The sequence below is a fragment of the Poecilia formosa genome, unplaced genomic scaffold (genome assembly GCF_000485575.1).
Source record: "Poecilia formosa unplaced genomic scaffold, Poecilia_formosa-5.1.2 Scaffold531, whole genome shotgun sequence".
Lineage (NCBI taxonomy): Eukaryota > Metazoa > Chordata > Actinopteri > Cyprinodontiformes > Poeciliidae > Poecilia > Poecilia formosa.
In genome coordinates this window covers 215,501-237,442 of record NW_006800470.1, presented here as the reverse complement: position 1 = coordinate 237,442, position 21,942 = coordinate 215,501, and the positions used below count along the sequence as shown (strand labels likewise).

General features: G+C 46.4%; 2 protein-coding genes across 6 annotated transcripts in view; both read right to left on the bottom strand.

The window, feature by feature from the left end:
• Positions 1-18,044, bottom strand: part of plcg2 (phospholipase C, gamma 2) — a 31,908-nt gene extending 13,864 nt beyond the window's left edge. Inside the window, exons 1-24 of one of the 2 annotated variants that reach the window (XM_007540299.2) lie at positions 17,850-18,044; positions 10,819-11,007; positions 8,518-8,667; positions 7,465-7,558; positions 7,345-7,392; positions 6,973-7,057; positions 6,774-6,854; positions 6,657-6,700; positions 6,382-6,454; positions 5,774-5,875; positions 5,565-5,683; positions 5,233-5,318; positions 5,034-5,151; positions 4,794-4,962; positions 4,588-4,683; positions 4,017-4,103; positions 3,292-3,461; positions 3,020-3,217; positions 1,545-1,667; positions 1,145-1,325; positions 984-1,049; positions 798-907; positions 603-699; positions 228-300 (exon numbers count right to left, since the gene is read on the bottom strand). In XM_007540299.2, the coding sequence (XP_007540361.1) occupies positions 228-300; positions 603-699; positions 798-907; positions 984-1,049; positions 1,145-1,325; positions 1,545-1,667; positions 3,020-3,217; positions 3,292-3,461; positions 4,017-4,103; positions 4,588-4,683; positions 4,794-4,962; positions 5,034-5,151; positions 5,233-5,318; positions 5,565-5,683; positions 5,774-5,875; positions 6,382-6,454; positions 6,657-6,700; positions 6,774-6,854; positions 6,973-7,057; positions 7,345-7,392; positions 7,465-7,558; positions 8,518-8,667; positions 10,819-10,999 (2,551 nt within the window). In that variant the 5' untranslated portion in view covers positions 11,000-11,007; positions 17,850-18,044. Of the gene's footprint in view, positions 1-227; positions 301-602; positions 700-797; positions 908-983; positions 1,050-1,144; positions 1,326-1,544; positions 1,668-3,019; positions 3,218-3,291; positions 3,462-4,016; positions 4,104-4,587; positions 4,684-4,793; positions 4,963-5,033; positions 5,152-5,232; positions 5,319-5,564; positions 5,684-5,773; positions 5,876-6,381; positions 6,455-6,656; positions 6,701-6,773; positions 6,855-6,972; positions 7,058-7,344; positions 7,393-7,464; positions 7,559-8,517; positions 8,668-10,818; positions 11,008-17,849 lie in introns of those variants that run through there. The other variant, XM_016664941.1, reaches the window with a different exon arrangement.
• Positions 18,045-19,921: 1,877 nt separating this feature from the next.
• meak7 (MTOR associated protein, eak-7 homolog) overlaps positions 19,922-21,942 on the bottom strand; it is an 8,419-nt gene continuing 6,398 nt past the window's right edge. For 2 of the 4 annotated variants that reach the window (XM_016664943.1, XM_007540297.2), the window contains exons 7-9: positions 21,406-21,524; positions 20,786-20,965; positions 19,922-20,653 (exon numbers count right to left, since the gene is read on the bottom strand). In XM_016664943.1, coding sequence (XP_016520429.1) covers positions 20,525-20,653; positions 20,786-20,965; positions 21,406-21,524 — 428 coding nt within the window. In that variant the 3' untranslated portion in view covers positions 19,922-20,524. Of the gene's footprint in view, positions 20,654-20,785; positions 21,525-21,942 lie in introns of those variants that run through there. The other 2 variants (XM_007540296.2, XM_016664944.1) reach the window with 2 other exon arrangements.

Sequence of the window (21,942 nt, the reverse complement as noted above, 5' to 3'; positions counted from 1 at the left end):
CTGCAGACAGACAGACATACAGACTGCTGACCTGTTGGACAGGAAGTTTGCCTCCGTCTGAGGGCATGAATACTTTGCATACCGTTATTAGGCGAAGGTCACCAAAACATTCAACTAAATAAAGTCGATTTTATTCACTGAGCGGATGACCTTCTGACTGAACTCCATGTAGAATCCTTCTGCCTTCACGTTTCATCAGAAGCTAAACAAAGTCAAAGGTCACTTACTGTTCTGGATGTTGTACATGGAGATCTCCACAATTCCCTTACAGAGTTCCCCCAGAGGGTTGTCTTCCATCTCCTGTGGGCCACATCACAACGTGTTCAGTGATTATGGGCATGGCGCCTCACAGGCGACGGCGACATGCATGGCGCCTCTGAGGCGCCATGACTCAGAGGCGACGGCGACATGGCGCCTCAGAGGCGACGGCGACATGGCGCCTCAGAGGCCACATGGCGCCTCTGAGGCCGTCGCCTCTGAGGTGCCATGTCGCCGTCGCCTCTGAGTCATGGCGCCTCAGAGGCGACAGCCATATGGCGCCTCAGAGGCGAAGCCATATGGCACCTCAGAGGCAACGGCCACATGGCGCCTCAGAGTCTGACCTGAGCTTTGGCGTCAGTCTGTGCTGAGTTGGACACTTCCTCCACATAGTTGGCAGGGAAGAAGAGCTGCAGTCGTCCTCCGTAGTCGCCTTTCCACCTGGAGGAACGAGAGCAACGTGACTGAACTGCTGACTGAACCGGACCGGGTCACAGGCCCGTGGGGGACGGGGCCCTGGTGGGGAGGTTGGAGCTCACCATCCGTCCACTTCCTTGGATACGTTATGAATCAGTGCTCCTTTAGTGAAGCTCAGCTCATCGGGTCGCTTGGCCTGGTAGCTGTACAAAGCCCGGACTGTATTCTGGGGCTGAAACACAAAAGCTGATTCATCAACCGCTGCATTGAAAAGCCACAGCGAAAAATCAAAAAAGGTGTTTACCCACCTGCGACGGCCCAATGTCATTGGGCTTCACGTACGTCTCCATGTATATGGAAGAGCAGTTCTCGTTCTGTGAGTGAGCCATAAGAACCTGTTAGTATTCACAGTTCCTGAAGCGCTCTGCTCTCACTCGCTCCAGTCTCTCTCACTCGCCCAGAAACTCACTGCGCTGAAGCGCTCCACCAGCTCCGGCGTCACTGGGTAACGCAACTTGATCTTGCGATACAGAGGCTTCTTCTTGAAGTAGTTCACCAGCTCCACCAGAGACTCGAACTCCGTGGTGGTTCCCAGCAGGTAGACGCTGCCCTCCTTCTGGATCCGGCAGTGCTTCACCTTCCCATCGCCTCTGCAGGACGGAGAACAGTTAGTCTGAACCAGAGGGCCGACCTGCTACATGCCCTCTGATTTGGTCTTTTAAAACGTTTCTCCTCCTTTTTTAGCTGCAGATATCCATTAGCCACAGTAGCAAGGTGTTTATACCTCTAAAGTTGAAATAATACTGAAGCTGTGACAGGAGTCAAGAGGAGAGGCTCTCTGAAAACGTAGTTCAGGTTGGTTGTTGTACCTGAAGGTAATGGCGAAGGAGTCTGGTTCTCCTTCCCTCTGTCGGATCAGGAATGCTCCGTCTCTGGGGATCCTGAGCAGGTAATCCTCCGCTTGGCCTCTGCTCAGGTTGCTGTAGAACCATCTGTGGAGCACAGAACCAGCTGTCACCGCTCCACTCACAGTTACTGCTGAAGACCTTTCCACAGAGACGTGGGACAGGACGTCCAGGCCTGATCCTGGCTGAAGGTCTTAAAGAGACATAACGCAGATCTGGTTTCTGGTTCAGACCCTTCCCAGAATCAGAACCAGTAAAATAAGGAATATTTCAAACGCTGCCTCGTTTTCCTGGAATAATTCACCTCGGTTACCATGGAGACGTTCAAACTCCACGCAAGACAAATGTCTGACTTCCTGCTGCTGTGATCGTTCATAACCAATCGTTCTGTTTTATGCTGAAGAACGTTGCTGTTAACAAACATACAGCATTTTTTTACTGTGAACCACAGATTTGGTCCCCTCCCCCACCTGTTGCTGCAACCATGACCAGTTCAGATTCCTCTGTTACCAACATTTATCTGCTGATCAGGAAGCCATTTCAACAAACACTGCTGCTCTGAAATTAAACTGTTTTTCAAACCAAATCAGGTTCCACGCCTCATTTTCATATCTGCAGCTAACTTCTGTTTACAGGGAGACGTTGTGAGCTCACAGCTGGATCTTTGTTTAAATAAAACCAGAACAACCAGCCACACCACCGGCCACAACTCCAACTGGGCCAACTGGGACTAAACGGAATCAAATAGATATCGCTCTCGGATCATAGAAATACCAAACTGATGCTGTTAATCTTATTTAGTTGTAATAAGGGTCAATATTAAGACAAAGATTTAATATTGTTCTCAATAAGTTTTATTTTAGAAATCTTTGTAATAATACTGTTTTATAAAAATGTTTCTCATAAAATTTAGAATATAATTTAACATTTTAAATTATATTAAAAATCCAATGTATCTAATTCAGTTTATTCCTTCAGACTGAGGAACCGAGTCATTTCTGTGTTTGTGGGGCTCCATGCACCAGAAGCCATCAAATCCAGAGCAGATCCTGTTTCCTGAGGCTTGGGAAAATAAATATTTATACGTTTTGACGTTTCACCTACACTAAAACTATTATTTATGAAAACTCCACCCAAAGTGGAGATTTGAGAAAACTGTGTGTCGGTGTGTGTTCATGATGTTTAGGGTCCTGTGCATTCCAGCCAATATTCCCACATTCTGACTTTGACTTGATTCTAAGGGTAACCCTAACCCTTCTGAAAGCGGCCCGATGTGAGTGATATTGGTTTTTAAAGATGTTTGTTTTGAGCAAGAGCTGACTGCGTGTGGACGAGGCGTCAGTCTGCTGTCTGTTTACTTGGAACTGTTCAATGTAAATGCTGCAGTTTGTGAAAACAATGCGATCTCATGTGAAATGCTGCGGCGCCGCTGGACGAACCGCTCCTGCAGGTGAGGGTCCGGCTTGGGCACGGCCTCGGTGAGGCGCAGCTCGAAGTCCTGGCAGCGCAGCGGGTTTTCCCGGTAGTGCTCGATCAGAGAGTAGACGCTGGGGAAGTGCAGGTTGGGGGTCAGGAAGTAGGTGTGGCCTCCCTCTGTGGAGGAGCGGATCCGGCAGTGCTGCACTCTGCCGGTGCGCCTGCAGACACACGGCCAGCGCGTCGTTACGGAGGAAAGCGCAGCAGCGAGTAACGGATCAGACGGCGGCCATACCAGAAGGAGAGGGTGAAGTCGGTGACGTATCTGTCGCTCTGTCGGACCAGGAAGGTCCCGTCCTGCCCCCCGGTTTCTGCGCAGTAGTCGTGGATTAGGCGCTCCGCCATCAGCCGGCCCTCCTGGATGCGGCCGTGAAACCAGGGCTCCGAACAGTGCAGGTCCTGGTACTGACAAACCAAACCACCAACAAACACAAATATCTCTGGAAATCATTCAGTGGCCACCAGTCGTGATTAATAAGGACTAAAAGAGTTTTAGTTGCACTGAATCAGAAAAGGTACGGAGCTCCATGGCTGCCGTTTGTAAAGTCATTTAGTCTGGAGAAAGAAAAACCACGGGGTTCTTTTATTAAAGTTTTATTTTCACCAAACTAAATATTCATTTAGCAAGCTAAATGTTTAGCTTGAACCTAAATATTTAGTTTGCTAACTAAATATTCAGCTTTAAACTAAATACTTAGTTTGAAGCTGACATTAATGAGCAATGTGGTGAAAATACAACTTCAGGAAATTAACCCCTATTTGTGTTGTCTTATGAAAGGCTAAATATCAAATTATTGCTGTTAATTTCTGACTGAGTAACTTTACAATACAAACTGCAGCCCATAGAGCTGAAGGATCTTTGGAATAAAAACTATGAAGAACCATTTGGACATTTTTCTGTTTCTACGTGATGAACCCTCCTCCGTCGATGTTTCTCATCAGCAGGAATCAGCCGTTTACCTTCCGGGGATCTTCGTCTTCCTCCTCACACTCCTCTGCGTAGTACAGCTTGTCGTCAGAGATCACACAGTAGTGGCGGTTCCAGCGCTGAGGAAAACACACATTCACATTTTCACACACCAAACAGAAATTGAGGCTTTGCAGAGAAATCCTGTTGATTATTTATGTTTCTGCTGTTTGCACAAAAACAACTGAAGAGAAGAATTGCAGGAAAGTTTTGTTGGAATGAGAAACAAAACTTCATCCTGCTAATCTGATGCTGCTAATCTGATGCTGCTAATCTGATGCTGCTAATCTGATGCTAATAATCTGATGCTGCTAATCTGATGCTAATAATCTGATGCTAATAATATGATCCTGCTAATCTGATGCTGCTAATCTGATGCTGCTAATCTGAAGCTGCTAATCTGAAGCTGCTAATCTGATGCTGCTAATCTGATGCTGATAATCTGAAGCGTTTGAGCTGCAGTGCTGCTGAAATGTGTTCTAATAAACTTGATTGATTGATTGATTGATGGGTTGATTTTATGTATCGGCGGAGCATCTGAAGCGTCCCAGCAGGGGGCCCTACCTGGTCCACTGGGTCCCAAATGTCCAGGTCTCCCTGCTTCTGCCCCTTCCTGAAGTCCTTGGCTGTGGCTCCGCCCTCCACGTTCACCTTCTTGTGCTGCGAGAGGGAGAGCGAGAGCAGAGTGCTGATTTTCTTGATGGCGCTCCGTCCATGGTCCATTGGCCCCGCCCCAGCTCTGCGGTCCCACGGATGGCTCCACCCCCTACCTTCAGGATGATCTTGCCCCTCAGCTGCGTGGGCGAGGGCAGCTGCTCGGCCAGCTGCTCCACCGGCTCGGCCAGCAGCTTGTCTCCGAAGACGTCCTTGAATATGCGCGCCATCTGGCGCTGCTGCTCGATGGGGCAGTGCTCCTCGATGGACAGGATGAGCGGGAAGCTGAGGAGCAGAGGAAGGTCAGGTGTTTGGCTCCGCCCCCTCCTCCAGGCTCAGATCGTTACGATTCTCACTCTGAGGCGACGAAGGCGTGGTCGTTTATGGCTTTCACCACGTCTTCGAACTTGATCTTAGTGGTTCTGGTCCAGCCGTGGTAGATGATCGGTTCTCCTGGACCTTCCCAGCAGTCCACTGTGAACCAAACACATGTGAGTCACCTGCTGCCTGAGGCGCACCAACACACCTGAAGAACTCCTGAATCGCAGTATTCACATTCGACGCAGCGGCAACCCCAGCGGAGGCAGCGGACGTACGCTTCGGTGGACGACTCGCTGAGGAGCTGGTCACCTGTCAGGTACCTGCAACAGATCGCAGCGTATCATGCACACCTGGCTCTGAGCATCAACCAATAGCAGTCAGTTCAGAAAAATGAAAAGGAAGCAGCAATCATCAGCGTTCGGTAGGCTGACGTTTATAACGGAGACGGTGAGGCCCGCAGCATCACTACAGCAGACCCCAACAGACCCCACTCCAAGTCAATTGGTCCGGTTCTGTCAGACCCAGAGCCCCATCCCGCCGTCTACCTGGCACTCAGGTGAACTCACGTGTTGTGTGAGGAGCTGATCCAGTAGTGGGACAGCGGGTTGTTCATGTCCAGGTTATTGATGTCAGAGAACTTTTCATCCCAAATTGAGTTTTCCTTGGAAAACAGGAAACTCAGGAACTGAAGGTGGAGAGACAGGAGAGGAAACATTCAGTCTTCATGGGTCTGAGGTCCAAAAGGGCCGATGTTCTGGAGAAACGGGTCAAACACCTCGCTGACGGTAAACTCAGGGTCGTTAGTTTTTCTCATGGTGTCATCGATGAAGATGGTCATCAGCTCTCTGACCTGGTTCAGATCGTTGGCCCACAGTTCCTAAAGCAGAACCAGAAATAAACAGAATCAGAACCAGTAACGTCCAGCAGAGAAGTTCTCCTCTGAGGAACATCGGCTCTGACCCGGTTTCTAACCCTCTGACGGCAGACATGCTTCTGACCAGCTGCTAACTACTTAGCTCCAATCTAAATAGTTAGCTATGAGCTAGCTAAATATTTAGCTAGCTTGCTAGTGAAATATTCATTTTGGAGCTAAATATTGAAATGTTGTGTTCAATTGATAAAGCAAACGGCACCGAATATAAAGCTTCTGGAATAAAAGATAATTTTTTGTAGGTTTGTGTAAATCAGTGACGCTCTGCTGTTGCGTGAAGCTCTCCGGTTTGTCATTATAGTAAAATTTTCAGGCATTATTGACACATTCAGCCTTATTAAGTTTGTGTATAATGATTCAAACATTGAATATTTTTCATTTTTGGTTCATCACTTCTTCCTGATTCCAGGTGTGTTTTTGCTGCTCAGCAGGTGAACACGTCTGAGTCTCACCTTCTGGTCATAAATGAGGAATCGTTGGAAATCATGCAGCAGCACGGCTGAAGCGTCCGGTTTGTCCGTGTTCCTGCAGGTCGGAGAAGCAAACACGGTTAGAGTAGCGAGCTGCAGCAGGTGCAGCAGCTGCAGCAGGTGCAGCAGCTGCAGCAGGTGCAGCAGCTGCAGCAGGTGCAGCAGCTGCAGCAGGTGCAGCAGCTGCAGCAGGTGCAGCAGCTGAAGCAGCAGCAGCAGCTGCAGCAGGTGCAGCAGCTGCAGCGTGGACTGCTCACCCCAGGATAAAGGAACAGGCTTCCCGTTTGAACTCGTCCAGGATCTGAACGCAGAAGGAAGAGAGTGATTAACGGTCTGCGCTGCCGCCATGAGGCGTTGGTGGCGCCGAGCCTCACCTCGTTCTGCTCAAACATCATCAGGTTATAAAACTTATGAAACTGCTCAAAGTCCAGGCGGTCCTTCTTCACTCCCACTTCCTGCAACAGCATAGCAGAGAAGCCTTCAGCACTCCGACCCGACGCCGTCCGTCTGGCCCGCTTCGGCTCGGCTCGGAGACCCGTTTTCAGCCTCAGATATATTTCAGAACCATCAAACCTGCAGCTTGTCCTTCAGAGCGCGAGAGCCGGGAACCTTGTAGTTCAGCAGCGGCAGCAGCGCCTTCAGCTCCTTCACAGAGAGGCTGCAGAGACAGAACCAGGTCAGAACAGAACCACTGTATGGTTCTGCTGGTGCTGCTACAGATCCACAGTGAATTTACATATTAGCTAAATATTTAGCTCTGAGCTAACGTTGGAAGCAAGACAGTTAGCTTGGACACTAAATATTTATGGAGCTAATTATTTATTTTTAAATGGTGACATTTTTAATAAATGAATAAATTATTTCTACTCGTCATAAAGTAGGTTAGCGCCCCCTGCTGGGACCTTCAGGGTTCTGGTCTAGTTAAAGGGTGAAGTGGGGTCCTACCTGTTTTTCTTGGTCTGGTTGACAGAATACATCTGCTTCCTGAGCCAACTGGAGGGAGAGCAGACAGATGTGATGAAGCAGTAGCAGAGAAAGCCCTGAGCAGATCAGAACCAGGCCTACCTCTCGATCAGAACCGGGGTCGGCGCCGCCAGCGTCTCCTCTCTCAGCAGCTCCAGCCCAATCAGCCATTTCTGAGCCTCGTCCACCGAATCCGCTGCAAACACGAGCGAAGCCATTAGTCCAGTTAGCTGTAATTCAGCCAACAGGAAACGCATCACAACCTCATCGCTCCCAAAACAGGAAACGCATCACAACGTCTCATCAGAGATCAAAGAAATATGCAAATGATTTGTGGCAATGTATTCAAATGTCCACCGGCGGCAGCGCTGTTCACTTCCTGCTTCACTTCTTTTTGATGAGGAGCCATAAATGTCATCCATTAATATGAGTCACTGCTGTGGTAAAAAGAAAGTACACCCCGCATGAACGGCTTAATGCATCAGAATGCGATCAATGTTATCTGTTCTCTAATTATTTAAATTTCACTTTCAGCGTTGGAAACACACAACAGGAAGTATTAAATAAAATAAAACACAATGGGAAACGAAGAACCCCCTTAGCTCTTTGACCGACGTTTGGAAGGAGGAAAGTCTGGCTGAGGCAGGAAGGAGCTCCAGTAGCAGTCAGTGTTGCACCAAAGCTGAAGACTGCTGCTCTTAGCATGTTAGCATGGGAGTACCGATGCTGCCTGGATGCAGCAGAGACGATGCTCCACAGCAACATGATGATATCATCAGCTGTTAGCAGCTCTGCTAATCCACCTCCTTTGCTTTCGCTGCTGTTTTTTTAAATCTGTCTGGTCGTATGGTCAGGAAGACGCTGGAGTTGGGGATATGATCCTTCATGGTTATGATGGATGGGATTTGGGGTCAAAGTTCACAGATTCTTTGAGCTTTGAGATGCTAATCAGCTGCTCTGGTTGAAAAAGCAAACTTTACATAACTGTCCAAAATTAACAAGGAACAAAAATCACGACTGAAAGGTTCTTCAATGTGTTTGGCAGCCAGAATGAAATAGGTTTGTCCCCAGCTGAAAGGACAAAGAGCAGCATTCGGTACCGACCCAGTTCAGCAGAACTCTGACCCGATCAGTGAGAAGAAAGGCAGCGCTCACCTCCCAGGCTGAGGGTGTTGAGGACGAACTGGGAGCCGTAGAAGATGGTGAAGCAGGTGTTGTCGTTGTGTTTGTCCTTCCCGTCTTTGAAGCGCTCGAAGTCTTTGGAGTTCCTCCCTGGACGGACTTCCCTGATCTCAGACAGGTCCACTGGAACAGAACAAACGGGTCAGACTTTACCGGACCTTACTGGACACAACCCTTAATGTCCCACACAACAGGCCACACTTAGCTCCTCCTGCTGATCATTGCAGGAAACAAAATGAATGGCGTTAAAGTGAAAGCATTTCAGAGAAATGAAGCTCCTGATGTCAGACAGGAAACCAGTGGCTGGAGGAGGGACCAGAGCTGTTACCATGGTGATTTACCCAGAGTTGACCTCAATTCAGGTTGAACCTATGGACAGGTTAATAACCCATCACATCTTCAAAGAGTTGTGGGTCGGAAGAATCTCCAGTAGCAATCAGTCTCACAAAGTAACTTGAGTTTTGATGTAATAAAATTTGGTCTTCTAACGGGATGAAGAGTTAAATTATATATTTAATCCTTTGGCGAAGTTTTATTCTCAAATACTGCTTTCTAAAAGTCATCTCCATTTTTAAAGTGAAATAATTTTATTTTAGAGTGCTTAAACGTTGCAACATCACAAAAGCCCAATCTTTATACCAATATGTTAATATCTTACTTGAAGATTTAAAATTTGTTTTGCATTTGTGACATTTTGTTTTACTTTCCTGTTAATTTGACTATTCTTTTTTTCTGCTCAGTTTATCAAATCAAACTTTATTACTAATGTGCCTTGTCAAGCTATTTTCCTGAAATTTTCTACAAAGACGGGAAAAAAAAAAAACATGACCATAAACGTCATATGCAGCAATGAGTTGTGGGTAATACACTTCGCCGAAGTCCGTAAAAATGCTGACTTCGCGTAAGGGCGGAAACGGGACCCAAAATGGGACCGGACCGCACCGAAGTTCTTCTGATGGTGTTGGAAAGTACGGAGCCCTCCAGGGGACATGTGGAATTTTTTTCTTTTCCCTTCCCTCGCAATAATCTACTGATCAGTTCATGCGGCATAATCGATACTGTAAGCCTTTCCTACGGGCCGCCGTACTTTCTGCTTTAATACAAGGTTATAAGGTTTTTCCATGGACTATTGAGTTATTATCAGTCATCTGATTGTGTCTCTACTGTGTCAGTCTGAATGGTTTAAAGTGCTGCTTTAAAAGACATAAACATGCATTAAATAAATCGATTTTCAATCAGTTTTTTTGCATCAAAGAGCCTCAGTGAAAACGTGTTTATTATTATTAACTCTTTGGTGCATAAAACTGATGGAAAATCGATTTATTTACTGCATGTTTATGTCTGTTCAGGCTCAGATGGATCGGAACTGGAAGCAGCACTTTAAACACAACAGAGACACAATCAGATGACTGATTACCCGCGATAATAACTCAGAAATAGTCCAAATAGTTTGGATGTATTTTTATTTCTTTAGTATTTATGGAAAGTTTTTGTTTATATCATAGGTTTGTGGTGCCTTTCTATACTAAAGAAAAACATATAAAACATCAGACATTTCACAACGAGATATTAACATACATGAAACCTTATAACCTTGTATTAAAGCAGAAAGTACGGCGGCCCGTAAGAAAGGCTTACAGTCGATTATGCCGCATGAACTGATCAGTAGATTATTGCGAGGGAACGCAAAAGAAAAAAAATCCCCATGTCCCTGGATGGCCATGGGGATTATGGAAAGGTTCATAACTTTCCATAATCTTCAGTGTGGAAAGCGTCCACACTGAAGTCGGGTCGGGTTTGTTTAGTAACATGAACGATGAGGCAGACAAACGACCCGATCTGTGAAGTCAGAGCTGCTGAGAAGTCCAGTCGTTTCTCCTCCTGCAGGCTGCAGGTTTCTGAGCCTCCACCAGCAGTTTGTCATGAAGGAACTCAGTGCAACTCAGTTTTTACTGTTATGGTTAGCTCATACCTGGGTTTAGCTCTTATTTTATTTATTTAATTATTTATTTATTTTAAATGTCTTTATCTTTACTTTAATTTCTTTTTATTTCTCTTTCTCACTGTTTATTCAATGTCACATGCTGTTTTTATTTTAATTATGTAAAGCACTTTGAAATGCCTTGCTGCTGAAATGTGCTGTACAAATAAAATTTGATTGATTGATTGATATTTCAAGTTTTTAGACTGGTTTATTTCAGGGATTTTCTCCCAGAAGCCTCTGCTGGTTCTGGGTTCGTCTCTGTGGATGAATAATGGCGGCCGTATACTCACGGACTCCGTCAGTTTTATCCGCGGTGCGCGTCCACGCCACCTGCCGGGTCTCCATGATGACCTGCACGGTGAGCCGCTCCGCCTTCTGCCGGAACACCGTCATGACCACGCCCATCTCCAGGTCCCGCTTGATCACGATCTTCTTGTACTCCGTCATCTCGCCCGAGCCGGAACGGGCCATAGCTGCAGCTGGACAGGAAGGAGGCGCTGAGCTTCATCACCAATATTACCGTCATCATCATCGATATCAACATCATCATCATCAATATTATCAATACCATCTTCATCATCATCATCACGCTCTAACCCAGTAGTGCGCTCAGTTTCATCATCACCATCATTGATTATTGATGTCCAACACGCCCGGTGGGCGTTCAGAGGACGGCAGGGGGCGCTGGCGGAAATTTTTACAAAAGGGGAGATGCCTAGGTGGGCCCCATGTGGGGAAAAGGAGGGCAGACTATATGGGTCCCATATGGGTTTGTCCGCGGGTTCCACGATGGCCCCACATGGGTTTGCCCATGTAGGGCCACAGCCCACATGGGCGCTACATGGGCCCTAAATGGACAAACCCATGTGGGCCACCACCATATAGGGCCCATGCAGGGCCCATGTGGGTTCTGGCCCTACATGGGCAAACCCATGTGGGGTCATCGTGGAACCCGCGGACAAACCCATATGGGACCCATATAGTCTACCCTTCTTTTCCCCACATGGGGCCCACCTAGGCATGCCGGCAGGGGCTGGGATTCCTTTGGGGGCGTTTGGTCGAAGGTAGATTTTACTTCTTAAATGCACAACACCAGTTTAGACTTTGAGCAACTTGCTAAAACTGTATTGTGTAACACTAAATCATGCAGCTCTCCTTCTATTCAGTGTTTGTAGCTTTTGGTGCAGCTTCGTTCTGCTGCTACTGGTAGCTTCACTGCATCAGTTCAGCGTTAAACCCTGTGATTCACTTTGTCTGGTGTCTGATTTTCAAATATTTTGTGTTTTATTGAGGATTTTTGTACATATGTTTTGGCAGTTCTGTGATCATGTCAAAGCATCAACTTATATTAAAAAGTGTTTTATTTCCGTTTTGAAAGCTGTCCGCTTCCATGGAAGGACAACAGAAAATCGCTCTTATAAACATGTAATTACTAAAATCACGATACCCTCACTGTGTGTCCCTCAGAAAAATGAACCCATTTAAATAAAGAAATCCCTCGATGGGTGACACCTCGATAGGGAGCGTGATCTGGTATGAAACGGCACCACGGCAGTTTTGAATTTTAATCATCAGAATACCGGAGCTAAAAGGTTTACGTCAGTCTGCTTTTCTCTATCGATACGCGCTTCCCGACCTTTTCCGCTGCTTATGGGCTAAAGAAAAAATAAACGATGCGCTCGTTGCGGAAAACTCTGAAACAAGAGAACCGGGACATAGAACGGAGCAATGAACTATTAATCTATAATCAATAGACAGGTCTGTATAAAGATATAATCCATGTTTCTGTCTCATATCTCTATGGCATTAAAAGGAACTGTTGTTTTTCCACTGAAAGCTCTGGTTTGCACAATAAATGTTATGTGGGTGATGTTTTATGGATGATACTCTGATGTCCCATTCTCCTGAAGGCAGCACAGAGCTGCACCACCAGAAACCGACAGAAACACTGAAGAGAAGAAGAGCTATGATTAATATAGTTACAGTTCTATCCATGTTTTAATGCTGCAGAGCTCAGTCGGTTTGCAAATAGATCAAAGTTTAAACTGGCATGTTCATCTTTTATCTGCTCATTTTGTGGAATATATAACAACTAGAAAATGACAAAGAACAAGAATATTTTTTCCACTCTGATTGGCTGCTGTTAGGCCTACTGATTTTCAAGGTAGACACCTGTGAAAATAATTTCTATTGACATGGCTTTTTTGTTCTCTGGGAAATTATTTTTGACGATAACTCCAGAAACAACCATGAAAATCAAAACATCAACAACAGTGATAGTAATATTAATAATAAAACAATATTCAGTGCAAAGTAGCCTACAAATGCTTTGATGGGGGCGGCAAGGGACCTGGATAACGGATAGGGGGCGCTGGCATAAAAAAAGGTTGAGAAACACTGTGATAGAGGATTCTTTAGAATCTATGGGGAGCTTCCAGTCCAGCTTCATGGACATGTTGGACATGATGGACATGCTGGATCTGATGGACATGGTGGACATGTTGGACGTCTTGTGTGGTAAATGTTTAGCAGTTTGTTGAGTTTTTATTGCCTCGTTAATCTGCGGGTCTGTTTGCGTTCCCACAGTAAAACCTTCAGGCGTAAAGAGAGACGACAGCAGCAGTTCAGCTCATTCATGAGGACGAGATGCTAATAAAGTCGTTCTAAAGTCCCAGTAAGCTCCCAGTAACCCCAGTTGATTCACTGGTTTTAAATAAATGAATAAAGTAGATAACGAGGAAGCAGCTGGTCAGATCCTGGAATGTTTCATCATGAGTTTTCTTCCATCACTGCTTCATTTCACAGGATGGAATCATGTTTTCTCCTTTCTGTGGCTCATTTCTGGTTTTCATGTGAAACAGAAAGTTTATTAATCCCCAGAGGAACCAGTTTAAACCACCATCACTCCCAGTCAGACAGGTAAATGATTCTCCTGAGATGTTTTCAGGATCAGCCAGAAGTTCAGAGCTCTCATGTGAGCTGACTAAATATCATTTCTATAGCAAATCTCACAGTTCTGTTTGTTTCACATCTAAAGACAAACTTTTTGAATTTGTCCCATTTATTTTCTTACTCTACAAATTTAAACTTCCTGTTTCCTGAGAACATGGAGCAGAAATAAAGCTGCAGTCCAGTCACTTTGGACGGATCTGCAGAAATAAAACCCGCTTCAGACGTCTAGTTCCCTTTCACACAGAAAAGTTGTTCAGAATCGCTTGAAGCATTTCCATAATTTCAGGAAGCAGAGCGGCGTTAACATGTAACAGAGCGGTTAGTGTTCAGCTGCCGGCCGACAGCCAGAAACAGCAACGTTGTGTAACCAGCGGCTACTTCCTCTGCCGATCCGACTCACCAGCAGCTTCTTTCCAACAACCGCTTCACCTCTGACCTCCTGGAAAACCCACCATGGGGATCATTAGTTCTTTTTCAGAAATTTCTATGAAAAAGGGGTAATAAGACCAGGAAGACGGAGGATCTATTAAATGCCAGTGACTTTTTTTCTAGTTATTACAGATTTATCAGCAACTGAAGCAGCAGCAGAACTCAGGTTGGAGAACAGAACCGGGTTCGGACCAGAGAGATTCTGTTAGGACCTCGTGTCAGCCAATCGGCAAGGAGAAAACGAGGAAACGTGACCCTGCAGCCTCTACTTCCTGCTTCCTGTCGATCCGTCAGGAAACAGGAAGTGGATTCTCCCTCTGTGGCGCATAAAGCTGTGTGTGTGTTGCTCCTGATGCTCCCTGTGTGTGTGTGTGTGTGTGTGTGTGTGTGTGTGGAGATTTTACCGACATCTGAAGCGTCACATTAGAAAAGGCTGATTGAAACAGCAAAGTTCAGAGTTTCTTTTTCAATTTCATAAAAAACTTTCATTCGCTTCAAGTGGCTTCTGACTCTTCTGAAAAGAATTAGCATGCTAATGTGCTAACAGGCTAATGGGAGATGGAAACACATTTACCACAGTTCTTATGTAGCAGACGCTGAGTGTGAGCCTTACCAGAGGAACCAAACTCTGAGGAAAGTCCAAAACTCCAGGATGGACGGAGGCTCTGGTCCATGATAGCTAGCAACATCTACTTCCTGTTTACTACAGCCATGCTTAGCAACAACATCTGATAAAGTAACAGCAGACCAGCTGATTTGCTCCAGACCAGGAAATGGAAATGGAAACATGCCTAATTCACATTTTCTCTTTGTTTGTTGCAACATTTGAAAAGTTTGCATAAAACAATGGAGAAATGTAGCCGGTGTTCTGCTGTGTCCAGGCCGGGTGTGTCACTCCGGCCGTGACGTCATCATCTTCAGGGGAATGCAGCAGGAAGCTGCGGGTCAGAGATGCTCCGCAGCTTCAGGATGTGCTGCAGGTTCAGGGGCGTTGCCATGGAGACAGGGAAACTCCAGGTTCAGCTCATCTCTAACTGGTTTTCCTCCGGGTTTGTCCCGATTTAGCCCCATCCAGCTTCTTCCCCACAGCATGATGCTGCCACCACCATGTTTCACTGTCAGTGATTTGCTGTCAGTTTCCTTCCACCTCACAGCTCTGCCCTGCACAAAGTCCCAATAAAACACATTAAAGTTTCCAAATGAACTGAGCTAAATGAGCAAAGCCAAATCAAAAAGTCGTCATATTTCCTTACATCCTGTTCTCAGAGCCAGCAGGCGATCAGCGGAAAAACTGAAGTTCCTCTTCACAGATAGAAATTAGAGGCTTTCTTCTGTCTCCATGGATACGAAATGCAAATGAGAGAAGTCAGATATAAACTGATTTTAATATTTAACCGGCTGCAGCTTTTCCCTCTGAATGCTTTAATAACCCCACATTCATGTGTTCATATTATGATGAACGGGTGATACCAGTGGCACCCGGATTATTATCAGGAACCTGATCGGGTTTATCGGGAACCTGAGGCGCTGAGCTGGCTGAGAAAAGCCCGCCTCACATGGTTGGAGTCCCGGCCTGGTGACCTTAGCCTCCTCTCTCATTTCTACCTTTCCTGATAATTCACTACCAAATAAATAAAACTTAACAAAAAACCTGATCAGTGTTCATTTAAGGCCCGATCGGGTGTATTGGACCCGATCAATCGGTGTGAATCATGTTCTCTTCCTGGGATGAGACAGAAGTTTCTGCTGGAACCGACCCGGGTCAGAGCCGCCTGCAGAGTGTAATTACGATCAGTCCAGGTTAATATTCAACCCCTCCTTAAAGGGACAGTCCCTCTAATTCATTTCCTCTTTCTGAGGTGGCGGCAGCACGCCACCAGAACTCCGACCCGTCCAGAACCACAGTACAGCTCTGGATCAGAACCATCTCCACTGCTACCAGAAATCATTCACACCCCTGGTATGAGTACTTTCATACCAAGGACGCTCTCTCTCTCTCTCTCTTTCCCCCTCTCTCTCTTTCCCCCTCTCTCTCTTTCCCTCTCTCTCTCTTTCCCTCTCTCTCTCTTCCTCTCTCTCTTTCCCCCTCTCTCTCCCTCCCTCTCTCTCCCTCTCTCTCTCTCTTTCCCCCTCTCTCTTTCCCTCTCTCTCTCTTCCTCTCTCTCTTTCCCCCTTTCTCTCCCTCTCTCTCTCTCTCTCTCCCTCTCTCTCTCTCTCTCTCTCTTTCTAGACTCTCTAACCCTTGACTAGACTAACAGTTGCTGCCACCAAAACACCCCCACAGCATGATGCTGCCACTACCATGCCTCATAGAAGGGCTAGCGGGGCCAGAGCTCGCTTAAGGTCCGATCTGCAGAACATTCTGGGTGAAGCCGATGGAGGCAGCGCATCGACCCGAAGGTCCAAATCTACTCAGAAAAACTCAAACACTTCAGATTGAAGATCAAAACAATTTCATGTCCAATAATCGTTTATAAGAGTTTAAATATTTTATCTATATTCAGGTTTTAGGCGTTTAGTGAGAAAAAATATTAAATCAGTGAGTGAGGATCAGAACCAGAGCCGGCCCAGCTCAGTCTTTTTGGGTCTGAGCAAGTTCTGGTTTATCATCAGAACCGGGTCGCCTTGTTTTGGTTCTGTTTTGTTATCAGAACAGCCCAACTTGTCCAAGCAGAACCTGATGGAACCGGTCAGCTGACCCAGTTCGGTTCTGGACGGGAAGCTGCTGCATTTCTCAGAGTTTTATTGATCATCATCTGATACAATAATAATTTGATCAGAACCGGGTCGGGCTCCCTGCAGGTTCTGGGCTCCAACCGGACCCGACCAGAGCAGCTCCACCAGTAACCCACCAGCAGCTTCACTGAACAGGTGAGGAAGAGCTGCAGGTACAGGCAGAGCGTTGCCTAGCAACCAGGCTGCTCTCTGGTTCAGGCTCTCTGTGGTTCCTGAGCGGTTCTGATCCGTTCAGAATCTGATCAGCTGAAGAATCGATCAGCCGATCAATAACTGAGTCTGTTTAGCCTGATGAGTCGAGCTCAGATCTGATCTTCATCATGATCCCAGTTCTGTTGGCTGGAACCGACCGGACCCAAACAGAACTCCCTGACAGTCAGAACCGCCACTGACCTCTGACCCCAGATTGGAAAACATTTGAACTCGAAGACGACGGCTGCAGCCTCGGCCGCCACAATAACCAATAAATCAATAAGTGATGAATTTAAAACGAGGTCGATCATTTCTGTTTGAACCACCAAGTCCTGGACCGGTTCGGTCCAAACGTCCAACCCAAACGTTCGGTCACCTTCAAGGGAACAAACCATCAGAACCGGCCCGGCAGCATGAAGCAGGCCAAACTTCTAAACAACATCAAAGGTTTTAGAGTGGCCTAGTCAAAGTCAGGATGTTACTCTGATTGACACGCTGTCCAGACCTGCCACTGGCCGTTGCTGCTCTAAAACCCTCCAAAGTGTATGAATAAAATCAGCAGGGGGTCAAAGTTCACCAAAGGCTGAATACTTTTCACAGCCAGGTCGGTTTGGAGGTTTTTGTCTTAATAAATGAAAGTTGTTGAGTTGAATCTGATAAATTGATATTTGTCAGAACATATCAGCTCTTCTGGATGTTTTCTCTGAAGAAATAAACTCCTGATTATTTAGGGATCCAAACAACAAAACTGGATAGAAAACCCTGAGAAACTTTTCCAGTTTTCCGTTCTTCTCTTCAGCAGAGATGGGCCCCGGGGCCCCTCACCTCCTGCCGTGGTCTCCAAAGATGGACCGATAGTTCTCACCGCTAGAAGAAGGAGAAAGCTCAGCTGGGCTGACATGAGCCCGCTTTCTTCCTGGTTCTGGGTGAGACCGTGAACGCACCAGAGCAGCGGCGGGTGAAGCTGCGTCCGCCGCTGCACCTGCAGCCAGAAGCTGCCGGGCGGTCCTACCTTGCTCCGGTCGGTGTCGGGTCAGTCCGCCGCTCCGCTACCGGGTCATGGTTCCGACGTTGCGAAACGAAGCGGGAGGATGAGCAGGCTGAGCGGGCCGCCGCAGGGCGGTCAGTTCCTCTATCCGCGGCGCGACGAGGAAGTAAAAGTTGACTGGATCGTCGGCATGAAGGCAGTCACTCCGGAAGAGAGGACGCTATCTATGCAAAGTAGAGGCGCACAGCCGCGGCTGACCCGCAGCTTTCAAAATAAATGTTGCGATGGTTCTACTGGGCTCTACTGGTTCTGGTTTGAAAGTCTCTTATTGGCCGAGACCTGATAAATTCATCTGTAAAACCGGAATCGGAATGGACCTGCAGCCCACAGCATGATGGTGCCTCCACCTCCATGTTCAGTCTGAACGTCCTTCCAGTCCAATCAATACTTTTCAGAGATATTGATCATTGATGACGAATTCAGTTAAACCCTCTGATGCTTTTTCATTCAGATTCTTTGTGGTGGGAAAACTTTCCGTCTGCTGTTCCTGCAGCAGCAACAGGAAACGTTTCCTCTACAATAACAGAATTTCTGGTAACACATAAAACTGACGTGCTTCTGTCACCAGCATGAAGGAGTTTTTATGAATGTGGTCATGAAGCGTCATTTGGTAGAATATGACACTTTTAATGGATTTTTAAAGCAACTTTACATTGAAAGTGTCATAATTTACCGAATGACGCTTCATGACAACATTCATAAAAACTCCATGTTGGTGACAGAGTCACGTCAGTTTTATGCTCAAAGTGTTACTGAATTTATCTCAAAGGATTTTTAATTTGGTTCTTTTGGATTAATGGCTGAACCAGACCAGAACTTTAAACCTAAAATAAGATTTCAAACATTTCTGACCCGTTTAAACTCAAAGTCCATGAATGTAAATGGAGCTGATGACGGAGTTGTTCTCCTGACCTCTGACCTCTGAAGTAAAGCTTCAGTTTCTGAACCAAGCTTGTCGATGATCTCCATGAAACAGATCCAGAAGGTGACAATCAACAGACATTTGCATGAATAATTCAGATATTTGCATGAGAGGAAGAGGAAGAGGAGGAAGACAAGGCAGCCTTTCAGCTGCTGGCTGCCTGCAGCAGCACCAGTAGCAGTCTGTGACGCTGGGCTGCAGGAAGGACCCCTGACAAAGCGTCATTCATCACAATCAGCTGTAGCAAAAGTATTCACTCCCTTCTGACCCAGTTCTTGTTTATGTGACAAGAATCAGAAGAAAATGGATAAAAATCTGAAAGGTGTGGCATTCACCGCTCCTTTACTCCGACACCCTGAAATCAACAAGAAGAGCCAAAAAATCTGAAAAACAAACAGAATTTACCACAAACCAGATCATAACTGGGGAAAGATTCATATCACAAATAAAAATCTGAAAAGTGTGTTGTGCATTTTATTCTGCCACCGTTCCTCTGATGCCCCTTAATAAAAACTCCCTCAGTCACCTGACGCGTCCAGCTCAGAAACGAGAAGAGAGACAGAAAGTCACATTGATCGGGAACTTTACTACATCGATACAGCACTGCAATAATCACTACACACACACACACACACACACACACACACACACACACACACACACACACACACACAGAGGATAAGACATTAACCACATGCAATGAAAAACCAAAAAGTTTCAGACTGAAACAGATTTGAGGTAGAAATCCATCAGATAGATCAGCTGAAGCTCATTCAGCAGAAAACCCAAAACTTTCTTCATTTAAACTGTAACAACCCATCAGCAGTCAGGGAGCCGGGTCCAGGCAGGTTCTGAACCGGATCGGGTCTGGACCGGGCCAGCAGCAGCTGCAGCTCTTTCTGCTCCAACTCATCAACCATTAAATCAGGGGCCCAAACTTTTTGCCCTGGGGGCCAAACCTGACTAATTTAAAGCAGCCAAATGTCATTGAATTAAAAATGCAAAAATTTGTGATTATTTTATTGTTTAAAATATATTTTAGTTTTACTTGCTCAACAAATGTTTCTTTTTAATTAAATCTGTTGAAACTGCAAAAACACAAAATCTGACCAAGTATTTAAGGTTTCTAGAGCAAAACTAAAACTAACTTACATTAAAAATGTTTCTTTTAACTTTGATGAAAAAGTTATAGTTGCATTAGCTGATTATTTCATTGTAATAGGACAAGCCTCTCGTTATAAGTGAAATTATCTGCCTTATTTGGTACAGTAAGACTTTGTGCTACAAACTGTAAATACTTGGTCAGGTTTTGTGTTTTACATAAAAAGACCTTTGGACTGTTGGCTTATTAAAAGAAAAACAGACATTTTCCAAATTGTCAGCTTGGAAAACCAAATTTTTTTTACATTTTTTGACTTGTGATCAGGGGCCACACAAAATAATTTCAAGGGCCACAAAGGCCCCCGGGGCACCCTTTGGGCACCAAAACTAAGACTCTGATTCTCACAAACTAACCATTAACTATTCAACATCCAGAAACTCTTCTACAGTCAGGGCTGTTGCATGCAAACAGGGCTGCTGCCAGTAACGGGTGGGGAAGGGGCTGAGCTGCAGTTCAACCTGGAGGCCTGCAGGGGGCTGAAGCTCCAACTGGAACAACAATCTTGGGATGAGGAAGCAGAACGCAGCATCTCCTGTCCATGCAGTGGCGCATGGTCTAGTCAAAGTCTTCCTGCAGCTCACTGAAGCCCTCGCTGTGCAGAGTCTTCCCCGTCAGCTCCATCATGGCCTGGACCTCCGGATTCACCGTCAGGATACTCTTCTTCCCCTCCTCCTCTTCCTCATCCTGAAACACCAAGAGCGGCTCAACATGGCATCACCACCACAAACCTGCTCAGACCAGTTTAAACCGGTTTAAACCAGTTCAGACCAGTTCTAACTGGTGCAGCAACCTCGGTCCTGTGGTCCCGCTCCGTACCTCAGCCGGTGCTGGCGGTTTCCCCACGGCCCAGACCTCCACAGCGTCCAGGACGAAGTCCTCGTCGGCTGACAGTTGCGGGTTTCCGTATGTCGTGCATTTGGGGCGCGCGCGGCTGTGACCGCGGCCGAAGTCGCTGTCCAGCCACAGGCCGAAGTAGTCGTGTTGACCTCCCATGCCCTGAGGGGAGGAGGAGACGTTACCATGGCGACCAGCAGTCTGACCTCCCCATACCCTGAAGGGTCACCTGACAGAAGTAGACTGGGACTTTAACAAGTTAGTTGATATTAATTCATCACATCGGTTTTAACTCGTTCAAAATTTTAGTGCATTTTTGTTGTTGTCTTTTTTACATCCAAAGTTCTGAGCAGGAACCTTTGTGTTCCTGTGTTTCTGGTACACCCGTACATCTGACACACCTCAGTGCTAAACATGTTGCAGCAGCACAGACGCTGCTTATTTAGCTGATTTATAGATTAAACATCTGAGTTCAGCTCCTCCAGTAGCTTCAGGTGCTCATGAAGCCCTGTTGTTTTCAGCTGCTGCTGTGACTTCCTGTCTGTGAGGTCACAGCGGTGCTGGAGCGTGAAGCGGCTCCGCTCCACTGGGCCCAGTCTCACCAGTCCATTTGGCATCGTCTGCTGGTGCTGGTTCAGGTACATGAAGTGTTCGTTGTATCCTGTCGCTGTGTAAACCCTCAGCGTGGGGAAGACCGAGAACAGGAAGCATCTGGAGTCACCTGCACACACACACACACACACACACACACACACACACACACACACACACACACCATCATGCTCCTGTCCACCATATTCAAAAGAGCAGAGCCACTTCCTGGCTGTGTGGCTTTCTGCCTCCAGCTGAGCAGAGCCAAAATGGCCGCCACAAGTCTGCCTTCATCAACCAATCTGGTCCAGGAAGTGCAGCTGGTTACTTCCTGTCTCTGCTCAGCCTCCTCATGTTTCACCATGAAGATATTTAACAGGCACGTGCAGAGGGGGGAGCTGGGGGGGCTTGAGCACCTGCCCTTTTTGCTCCTTGCCCCAAAGTGCCCTTTTGGTCAATTTTTTTTTTTTTTTTTGCATTATTATTTTCAAAGCCCTCTTCTGACACATAATAACATGTACTAAAATTATTATTTATTTATTTTTTTT